Below are 11475 nucleotides of genomic sequence, written 5' to 3'. Positions count from 1 at the left end.
CTTTGGTTGAGCCCATTACCAAGCGACGACGTTTCTTTCCAAATCAAACACCATTTCTCCACATTTCAAATTCTCTCTTAACCCTTTCACCACCGTCTCCTCCTTCATCAATGGCTGACACAGACCACGACGGTGCACCAAACACGCTTCGAGTACTTGTAGCCACGGACTGCCACCTCGGCTACATGGAGAAAGACGAGATACGCCGTCACGATTCATTTCAAGCGTTCGATGAGATTTGTTCCATCGCCGTTGACAAACACGTTGACTTCATGCTCCTCGCCGGTGATCTCTTCCATGAGAATAAGCCTTCAAGGTCAACGTTAGTCAAGGTTATCGAGATTCTACGTCGTCATTGCCTTAACGATCGTCCTGTTCCGTTTCAAGTTGTTAGCGACCAAACCGTTAATTTTCAGAATGTGTTAGTTCTCTATATAACTTAATTTTGTGATCGCTTTTATTGTTGTAATTGTTTCTTGTTATTTAAAATGGCTTAAAAAAAAAGTTGTGCATGTTTAGTTTAGTAGATATGAGCTTTACCAAGTGTTGATGTTAAGCAAGTTATTAGGTTTGTGGATTTAAAAAAATAGGGGGCGGAGAGCTTTGCCTTGTTACATGGATTGTTTCGGCTCGATCTGGATTTGTCAGAGTCGAATGTGATATTCGGATACTGAGGTTTTCTTACTATAAAAAGTTTGTATACATATGCCGCTGATTGTGCAATCGTATTGTTAGGTTAGAAAAATCATTTATGGAGTGAGTATTTGCTTAATAGCTTAAGCTTTTGGGATAGTTTGACTTTAACATGGTTTTGAGGCCTTGATGGTGAAGTGATTTGGGATAGGAGTCCATCCCTATTTTTCTAAATAAGAAAGTCGAGTTTTAGCACAATGTAGGTGAGATGGACCTGTGCATTGTTCATGCTTCAAACCCCGGTTGCCCTTACATGAAATGGCTGTTAGATATAATATCAGAAACTCTTTACGCTTGAGTCTAGCTTAAGTGTTTGGGATAGTTGGTTCCCATTTCTGTGGAAGGAGTACAGTTCTTTAAAGATATGGTTCTCCCTTCTTCTTGTTTGTTTGTTTGTTTTGTTTTTGTTAAGGTAATGTTGTTCGTTTTATTTATATCATGAACTGAAAATTAGTCTTCTTGATCAACAGATTTGGTCATGTAAATTATGAAGATCCTCACTTCAATGTTGGTTTGCCTGTCTTTACCATTCATGGAAATCATGATGATCCGGCAGGCGTGGTATGAGCCATTTGGTATTATAATTAGTTTGTATTATGTTTAATTTGACTCATGTTTGCTTACTATGGTTGTCAAGCTTACTGTTAATGGTGTTTTGCTTCAAGTTTGTTCCATCTGGTGTCCGTATATCTGAAACATAAAATCCTTGCAGTTTGCTAATAAACTTTGTTACTGGTAGTCTTTGTAAACAACTATAACCTGTTAGATGTTTATGCCTTCATGTGGTCAGTAAATTGCTGCATATAAAAATGGTCAATCAAGGAGAGAAGGTAGGCAAATATATATTATCTGGAGAGTTTCTGTGTGATTATTGGAAATGATCCCCTCGGTACTTCTCACAGCCAAATTCAAACATACCACATGCTTTAGGGTAAAATTTGATCATTGCAATGCATTTTACATGTAGCAGTTATGGCATTACCTAGTCATGGTCCTGAACTATAGCTGATTAAGATATAGTTTGAAGAGAGACATATTAAAAACTGAGGGCTTGGAGAGCGCATAAAAGAGGTGAAAGCCATGATGTTTTGTATTTATTTTTTATGGGGTTGGGTATGTGCGAGAGATCATAATCATGAAAAGGGTTTACTGATTTCCCAAGTGGACATGGATGGTACAAGTGCTTTTTGGCTGGTTATAGCTTTGTGAAAGCAATAAATACAATCATCTGGATAAGCTCTCATTCATTTCACCATTTATTTTTAGCTATAAAATGACGTCAGATTAATATGTTGCTAGTACTTGCCTTCGAATTCTGTTTTCGAGTTTCATTATGATTTAAGCTGTTATCCTTGTAGTTTGCATGGGGGCAAGATAAATTCTGAATAAGATTGAGAAATATTTTGGCTAGTTGTTTAAACTCACAAATCATTTTAGCAAAATGCCTGTTATAGAAAGTCCTTATTTTCATTTCTAGAGCAAGTCATAAGAAATGCTGAAGGGTGAGCCTACAATGGTAAGGTTTGTTGCCTTGTGACTTGGAGGTCATGGGTTCAAATCCTGGAAACAACATCTTCGCTTGTGTAGGCAAGATTGTACATATCTACCCTCCATAGAGTCCCAGACCCACTAGGTGGGAGCCTCGTGAACTGGGCCGCCTTTTTTGTTGATATTTTATCAACATAACTGTAGTGTGTTTACACCTATTCTTAAGTCATAACTGCAAGAAATATATATTCATCACTCAATGATTGTGACAGGACAACCTTTCTGCAGTTGATATTCTCTCAGCATGCAATCTACTCAACTACTTTGGGAAAACAGTTCTTGGGGGTTCTGGTGTTGGTCAAATCACTCTCCACCCTATTCTTATCAAAAAGGTTTGTTGTTGCCTAGTGTTATAAGTTGGTTTATAAAAAGGCTAACTTTTTCATTTTTGTGTTTTAAAGAAGATAAAAGTGGGAGTACTGCAGGACTATTATAAATTATGAGTCTCATTCTGTCCTGAGCTGCATTGTTACGAATTGCAGGGTTCAACAGCTGTAGCTCTATATGGTCTGGGGAACATTAGAGATGAACGGCTTAATAGGATGTTTCAAGTATGCTACTGATAGCTGTCAAGCAGTTCATCTTTTATTTTAAGTGTTTGGTTATGGATTTGGTACATCATTTATTTCTTTTTCAGACACCACATGCTGTGCAGTGGATGCGTCCTGAATCTCAGGAAGGGTGTCAAGTGTCTGATTGGTTCAATATTCTGGTACTCCACCAGAACAGGTTATGTTTACTTTGTACCTTCCTTATTTTAATGGACTGCATTTACTATTGCCCATCAATGTAAATGTGTGGATAATTTGAAATCTACTTTTGAGTATTTGACTTTGAAATAACTAGTTCATATATTTGTATATGGTCTACTGTGTTTGAGTTTAATCTACTTGATGATTGATCTTATTTTCAATTGGTATGCAGAGTGAAAACAAATCCAAAAAATGCAATAAATGAGCACTTCTTGCCACGCTTCCTAGACTTCATTGTGTGGGGGCATGAACATGAATGTTTGGTTGACCCACAGGTAAATATCTGTTGAAGTGGACCAACACAGACATGTTTTCTTTTTCTTCAAATTTAATTTGGATTTTAATTTTCTTCAGGAAGTTCCAGGGATGGGATTTCACATTTCACAACCTGGGTCATCAGTTGCAACATCGCTTATTGATGGGGAATCAAAGCCAAAGCACGTACTTCTTCTAGAAATTAAGGTTGTGCATATGATGAGCATCTAAAAGCCACTTACATTGAAGCAGTCACTTTAATTTTTTATTTCTTATTAAGTACTGGAATTAATGGTTCTTGCAGGGGAATCAGTATCGTCCAACTAAGATACCTTTGATGTCTGTGAGGCCTTTCGAGTATACAGAGGTGAGGTGAAATACTGCCATTATTTTGTTTTCTTATGTGATTATTAATTAAGTATAAAATTTGCATTTGTCACTGCTATTTGAAGCAAATATTCAATTGATTAAGTGCTTGTGATTTGAAACTATTTCCCTCTTTAATCATTGACATCTTTCTAATGCAGATAATACTAAAAGATGAGCCTGATATTGATCCCAATGATCAACATTCAATTCTTGAGCACCTCGACAAAGTGGTACATGACTTCTTGGTTTTCTTTGTCATATAATTTGCTGTACCCTTTTGGTTGCTTACAGTAAAAAGTTTTTTCGTGGGAGAGGCCCAACCACCTAGGTTCCTTTGACAAGCTTTCCTCTCTGGTTCTTCACAGTTGTTACTTTATCTGTTGCGTAAAGTTTGGTTACCATGCTATATAATCTCTACGAACCATAAAGGAACAATTTGTGAAAGGAGCTTAACTTGAGTTTTTCCAAATTGTTTTTGTTTTGTGGACCGGGGGTCATATGTGTAGCAACTGTAATTTGACAATAGAAGATTATTCAGGTTGGGAAGTTGCTAGAAAAATCTAGTAAGAAAGCTGTCAACAGGGCAGAACTTAAGCTTCCACTAATACGTATCAAGGTAATTTCTATACTGTATCATGACTTCTGAAGACCACTTATAGATTTAAGGGCACTTCCTCCTATGTTGATTTTAACCTAGCTTGGAAGATTGATCTGCAGTTCATTACTTATATGACTATACTGGTTTTGATGTTCCACTTTTTTCTGGAAAAGATAGTAATATTCATGATATGAAGGCAATTTAACTCCATTCTTATTGCATGGAGTTGGATTCACAAATCCCTCAAAAGCCAGATTTTATTATGAATTTTTATTTAAACTTTTGTCCAGTCTATGAATCGATATTATTACATTGCAATTCCTTCCCGATCCCTTACCTCCCAAGGGAAAACCAAAGATTTCACATGTACTTTTGATCGAAAAATCAATCTGATTTATTGCATACCTCATAAAATTAGAAAATGGATCAGATTCTACAGGAGACTATGATGGACATCTAATTGCATTAATATTACATTTGTGTCTTGGAATTCTTAACTTCTACACTACATTGTAATTTGTAGGTTGATTATTCTGGATTTATGACCATAAATCCCCAAAGATTTGGGCAGAAATATGTAGGAAAGGTACTTTCTATCTGTCACTCTTTCGGAACCAGTGTGCTAATGCTGACTTTGCTTGAGGATTGTCTTTTATTGTTGATCAGTCATCCTTGTATTAGGTTGCAAACCCCCAAGACATTCTTATATTCTCAAAGGTTTCAAAAAGAGCGAAGGGTGAAGGTAATTTGAATTGTTTTTATTTAACTTTCCATTACTGGCTCTTGTGATATCAACAATATAGTATGTGCTAGTTATAATATCCATGACAGACATCTTTTGTTAGTTCTATTATTGATTTTATCCAAAACAATTAATTCTACAACCGAATCTTCAAGAAGTCTACTTACAAAATGTTGCAATATACATATATTTTCAGGTTTATCTAGCTTTTTTCTAAATACTCAGTTTGATCTTGTCCCTTCTGTCATTGTTACTTATCATGTTTCACTTGGTCCCTTCTGTTCTATCTAATATTTATAATTCAGTCAGCCCCGCTTCCACTTCTGTAAAAGAAAACTTTTAATGGTTTGCACTTTGCAGTTGCACATGCATATTATTTATAGGCAGCATGCCTTATTTCCAACAAACTAACACACTAACAAACCCTAATAATTATTCTAACTAACTCGCTAAGGGGGTTACCTATCATATTGAAATCCTCTATTTGTTGTAATTTTGATTCTAACGAAAGCAATGGAGAGGAAAACAAACCCACCTATTATGATATCTATTGTTGTCAGGCACTATAGTATCTATGTACATTCAAACATATACGTTAGTTTGATTTACCCAAGTTACTCCTCCTTTCTGTTGCATTTATTTTGCTTAGAAATTTTGAATCAACGTCAGGGAAAAATTGAAAGAATTGTTGTTTTGGATTGTAAGACATATTCAGAATCTTTTGCTGGCCATTTTCATTCTACACTATAAACTTGTAACAAAAAAATCACAAGTGGTGGCTTTTCTTAGTTAAGTTTTTTATGGGTATTGTCAAGTGATGTGATTTTAAAAACGATGATAAAGTCGTTTGACTCATTTTCAACTAAAAAATATGTGGGAATATGGTCAGTTACTTGTAAACTTTTCTTTTGTAGGCAAAATTGATGATTCAGAACGTCTTCGTCCAGAAGAATTAAATCAACAGAACATAGAGGCTTTGGTTGCTGAAAGTAATCTGGTATTTTAATCATTGCTCACTCAAGTCCGTTGGGTACTTCCATATATGCCTTTTATAGATATTTCCTATTTCAACAATGAACAAATAGCTGTATACGAGTCACTGTCTGTTTACTGTGTATTATATATTAGCTATCTAATTTTATCGAACTTTGCTGGGAATATTCAAAGGATAAGAACTCCTCCTTCAATGGCAGGTAGAATGAGGAAATAAAATATAATTGTTAGAAACAATAGATCACTGTAATCTCTCTGCATATTTCTCCATGTTATTTGCAACTTCATGTAAAAAAGGGTTTTTAACCCCCCCTCCTTCCAAAAACCAAATTACGAACAGCCCCTATTAAAAATGTGGTATCTAGCAGTGCTGAATGCAAGTTTATCTTTGTAATGCTTCTAACCCTTACTGGTTTTTCAGAAAATGGAGATTCTTCCAGTCAATGATTTGGATATTGCATTACACAATTTTGTGAACAAGGATGACAAAATGGCATTTTACTCTTGTATACAATACAATATTGACGAAACTCGAGTGAGTATTCTATATTGCATTTATCTGCTGTATGCCTTTTCCTACTGTTGTATTGGAGCATCTGTCCTTTGTTGTACTCAACAGCCTATTCACTACGACTTAGCACACTGTCTCTACGTCATATTCTTGTATGTGTTTGTGTGAATACCATATCCCTTTCTCTTCTCATTGATGACTTACTTTTGTCCTTGCACAGAATAAAATTGCTAAGGATTCGGACACCATGAAGCTTGATGAGGAAGATTTAATTGTTAAAGTTGGAGAAGTCTTGGAGGTCAGAAAAGCATGATCAATGTTTTTCTTTAATTCAAGAATCAGTTTACCTTCAGTGAATTTTTGTTTTTTGTGGCAAAGCTTACTTATTACAGGGAATTTAAAAAAACAGCATTATAGCAAGTTGCAGATAATCTAGGCAAAACAATTGTCTGTCTCTGCGAGACCTTCGTCAATCACAATTTTGTTCGAATATTTGTTATAACTGTTGCTATGTGATCAGAATGGTTTGATGAATCAACATACATCAATTGCCATTAATGACTCTTGTTTCTTTCTTTTCTTAAAGGAACGTGTCAAGGAAAGATCCACTCGTTCTAAGGAACCCACACAGTTCACTGCTAGTGCTCAGTCATTGGAGGTAAACCTAACATATGACGTGAAATTAGTGCAATATGTTGGGAGAGCAGTGTTTTTGGCAGACAATATTATTCATGACCTCCATTACTGCTTCATTCTCTAATGTCATATAGGACTTCCAGGGCGGAAGTGCTGCAAGAACTGAAAGTGCAGTTTCCTTTAGTGATGATGAAGATGCCATGCCAATCTCTGCCTCAAAGCCAACGAGAGGTCGTAAAGGGACGTCTGGTGCATCTCAGACTCAAGGAAGAGGAAGAGGCCGGGGCAGGGGCAGAGGCAAAGATTCCAGTAGCTTGAAGCAGACAACTCTTGATGGAGCATTTCACAGTTCTCAGAGGTTGCTTTTGCTGTTAAATAAATCATTTTAGTAGCTTTTTTGGATTTTGTGTAGCAAAATAAATCCTGAGGGGACATTGAAAATGTTGATGAATCAAACTTAACACCCCTGCCCCAGAAAGATACGTTGGCTTTAATTAATTTGGAAGTAATCGGAATTTTGTCTTCAAAGTGAAACAATCCTTTTTTTTATGACTTGGTGGGCAATGGACATCCTAGGACCGAGGGGTCATTATGACAGAAAAATGCCGTGTACTTATTTTATTTTCCACTGATGGTGCCTTGAACCTTAATTCTAATAGATATTCAACATGATTGGAATGCTTCATTGATTTAATGCAGGTCTGCATCCGTTGCTGCAGCAACTGCAATCAGAAGTGGTGCTGATGTTGAGGATAATTTGGGTGCTGCCTCAGATGATGACGTTGATGACAATTCGGTATGGACAAACATCAATTCCTCATTGATCACTTTCCTTAATTTGCAGTACTTGTAAATTTGAAGTGTCTGTATGGTTCTTGAATTCAGTGCTTGCCAGTCTTGTACTTGCCACCTGACAGGCAATTTTATGTGTGCTTTGTATTGTAATTTGTTGATGAATCATCTCTGACATGCCCAATGATTAATTTGAATCTACTGCATCTCATATTACGTAGGAAAATGAATCGAAGCTACCAGGACGGAAAAGAGCTGCTTCAAGGGGAAGAGGTAGAGGATCTACACAGGCTTCTAAACGTGGGAGGAAATCAGAGAACTCTTCAATCCATAGAATGCTCATGAACAATGATGATGATGATGACGACGACGATGATAATGTCAGGAAGAGATTAAATAAGCCTCAAACTCGGGTTTGTGTCCCTTACTCATTTCTTCATTCTGATAGGATATGTTACCATTTCCATTCAAGTGGTGTTCTTTAGAATCATGTGATTTCCGGAGACTAATTTTTACCCTTTCCTTGTTAGGTGACTAAAAACTATGGAGCTCTAAGAAGGTGACAACTCGGTTGTATGAAATCAACGCATCCCTCAATGGCAAATCTGTTTTAGTATGAACATTAGCTGCTTTACCTTGTACAAAATAAATAGTGGATGACTCTTTCCAGTTTCCACTAGTTTAGTTAATGTCTCTTTCAGCAGAGTGAGTAAGTTATGGCCAGGACATTAACCCTTGTACATGACAAAAGAACCTTGTTATTTGAGACTTAGGAATTAGGATATGTCATGCTCTTTTGAATTGTTTGTTTGTTTATTATTGAACCCAAAAGTTTTGGTTTTTGTTTCAAACCTTTTCTAGACACATGGTTGAAACTTGACACCATATATCTCTGATGTGGCCAAGCACTATCGTGTTTCTTCTATTGCATCAGCAATAGCACTCTTTTTGGGTTGTTATTTTCAACATTTTGGAATTGCTTGCTTGATGAAAACAATACTCTCAAGTTTTAACATAAGAACAAGTTATACCTGGAGTGGTAAACAATTTTACAACGTTAATATTGTTTTACAGCAACCTATCATAATCATAATCATTATCAAGCTAAAAAGAAGGCATGGTTGCTAATTCATGAACTTTCAGAGTTAACATTTAAAAATGTAGTATTATTTATCACTCTTATGTTGTAAGAGACTTATACTATAATAATACAAATAAATATAACTACCTTTAAAATAATAAACAATGAATTTTGAGTGTAATATCTATACATTATTAAAGTAAAGATTTATACAGTCAGTAGATTATGATTGGAATATTAATCTAGTGGCAAAGAAACAGTTGACCATAAAATATCAGATTGTGGAGTGGTACATTCATTTTTTATCATGATTTTACCATTAATGTAGTGGCAAAGAAACAACATATTTTCAATTTTTTATTGTTTGTATTATATCATAAAAATATTGACCATCTCATTGCCGTTTGTTTATTGAGCCCTGTCTGTCTTACCTTTCCATTATAGAAGCTTCTTGCTTAAGATTACGTGAGAACAAAACAGGACAATGGTATCACCAAGCGGGGATAGCTCAGTTGGGAGAGCGTCAGACTGAAGATCTGAAGGTCACGTGTTCGATCCACGTTCACCGCAATTTCATTGTTTTTATTTTCAATTAAAGGATGCATGTAATAATAATAGGGGTCTTCAGGTTACTTCTTTATGCTTAAACTATAAGAGAAAAAATACGTATTGCAGTAACATTGTAGAAGTTTTATATATTGTTAGTCTATTATCTATCATTCATTTTCAATCATCATCGACTTTTCAGATTATTTTTTATCAAAATATTTCAGTCATCATAAGCCAAATTGCTAAGCTTTTCTGGTTTTCGCTGCCAAACATTCATCAAACTGTTTTAGTATGTAAATAATTATAGACATCTACATTTTACACAAGGTTCTATCTTCTAACAAATTTTACTACTACAAATTATAAGGTGCCCCTGTAATGGAAAAGTCTCTTACTTTATACTATTGAATACATGCCACATTAAATCATTCATTTTTTTTTTTTTGGTTTCCCACATGTATCCTCGGAGGTAATCCTGTCCGAGCCGGGAACATCCACAGGTATGTGGGGCTAACTCTCCCAACGAGCACTTTTTCCATCCACAAGACTCGAACTCCGGTTCTTGCTTAAGGAGAATCAAGCATGTACCACTTGAACCAACACACATTAGTCTTTAGATAGAGTTTGAGTATAAAGTAAGAAAGTATATATCTACCCTTAAAATTATTAGGCATATATAATATGTTCTACTTAATCTGAATCTATCATAATGAGATTAAATTATGTGGAAAAGGTGATCCATGGGCGTTGGGCCATGCTTGGAGCACTGGGTTGCATCACCCCAGAAGTACTTCAGAATGGGTCAGATTGGACTTCAAAGAGCCAATTTGGTTCAAAGCTGGAGCCCAAATATTCTCAAATGGGCCTTGTTGAAGGCTTTCTCATCAATGGGCTTGATGGTGTGGGAGAGGGTAATAATCTATACCCAGAGGGTGATTACTTTGACCCTCTTGGTCTTGCTAATGACCCAGATACTTTTTGCTGAGCTTAAGGTGAAGGAGATCAAGAATGGAAGGGTGGTTATGTTCTCCATGTTTGGTTTCTTTGTTCAAGCCATTATCACTGGCAAAGGGCCCTTAGAGAACCTTTTGGACCACTTTGACAACCCTTTATGCCACCAAGTTTGTGCATGGTTCTTAAATATGATGAGACTTGTGATTTATATGTAGATTATGATAATTGCCTAATTAGTGTAATTCTGAAGGACTAAGGCTTGTTTTTCACACCAAGTGATGGTTACAATATAAGGAGTTCGATTTCAAAGTTCATGTGTATGAAGAGACATCATTGCAGACAAAAAAATCATTGAGAGTAGTCCTCTATCATATTTCTGTGTGTGATCATATGATTATAAATCTAATTTTTTTAACCAAGCTATTACTCTTGAATATAACTGGTACTAAACTAAACTTAACTTGATATTAGATTAAAATTTGATTTATTATTTAACTTGATAAACTTATTCATAAACTAAATCAGTTAAACTTAAGTTAAAAATTAAGTTTATTAAATAAACGAGCCGAAATCAAGCAGGAAACATAGTTCATTTTGAACAAGCTAACTTTTAAGTCAAACAAATCTTTATTAAACTAAGCCTTGATTTAACTCGGTTTAAGTCCTCTACAGCCCTACTATGGAGACACCAAAATACTAATACAAAATTGAGTCAAGCAAGACCACAAAAGCTACAAAGTTTTTGTATGGGTTATATTTAACATAGTCACATTCTCAATCACTTATGCCAATATCAAAGCAGAGAAGCAAACTAATATTTTAGAGAAATATGCTTGGCTATAGTCTGTTGTTTCATAATCTTTCAACTAATCTACAATTCAACTACCACTGTCACCATTCATCACAGTAACTATTGGTGCTTCTGGTCCATCTCAATGCCACAAAAATAGGAGCTATTATTTAAATTAATTATTGTTTTGAACATTCATAAATGAGTACATA

General features: G+C 35.5%; 1 protein-coding gene, 1 non-coding gene and 1 pseudogene across 3 annotated transcripts; all 3 read left to right on the top strand.

The window, feature by feature from the left end:
- On the top strand, positions 1-8740 carry LOC109348178 (double-strand break repair protein MRE11). 2 transcript variants are annotated; one of them, XM_019588449.1, is made up of 20 exons: positions 1-421; positions 1164-1254; positions 2454-2573; positions 2724-2792; positions 2879-2970; positions 3166-3268; positions 3348-3455; positions 3553-3615; positions 3776-3847; positions 4156-4233; positions 4739-4801; positions 4897-4957; positions 5872-5954; positions 6372-6485; positions 6682-6759; positions 7048-7119; positions 7241-7455; positions 7797-7893; positions 8111-8302; positions 8420-8740. In XM_019588449.1, the coding sequence occupies exons 1-20, from the start codon at positions 111-113 to the stop codon at positions 8450-8452; spliced, it is 2115 nt and encodes a 704-aa protein (XP_019443994.1). In that variant the 5' UTR covers positions 1-110; the 3' UTR covers positions 8453-8740. The 2 variants fall into 2 exon arrangements, with proteins under 2 accessions (XP_019443994.1, XP_019443993.1); XM_019588448.1 differs by having other exon boundaries at positions 7232-7455.
- On the top strand, positions 9468-9540 carry TRNAF-GAA. The gene has a single exon. It is a non-coding gene; the product is annotated as a tRNA-Phe (tRNA).
- LOC109347089 lies at positions 10259-10688 on the top strand (annotated as a pseudogene).

Source organism: Lupinus angustifolius, chromosome LG05, assembly GCF_001865875.1.
Source record: "Lupinus angustifolius cultivar Tanjil chromosome LG05, LupAngTanjil_v1.0, whole genome shotgun sequence".
In the NCBI taxonomy this organism is placed as follows: domain Eukaryota; kingdom Viridiplantae; phylum Streptophyta; class Magnoliopsida; order Fabales; family Fabaceae; genus Lupinus; species Lupinus angustifolius.
The sequence above is the reverse complement of the archived record's forward strand: the minus strand, read 5'-3'. Positions and strand labels throughout refer to the sequence as shown.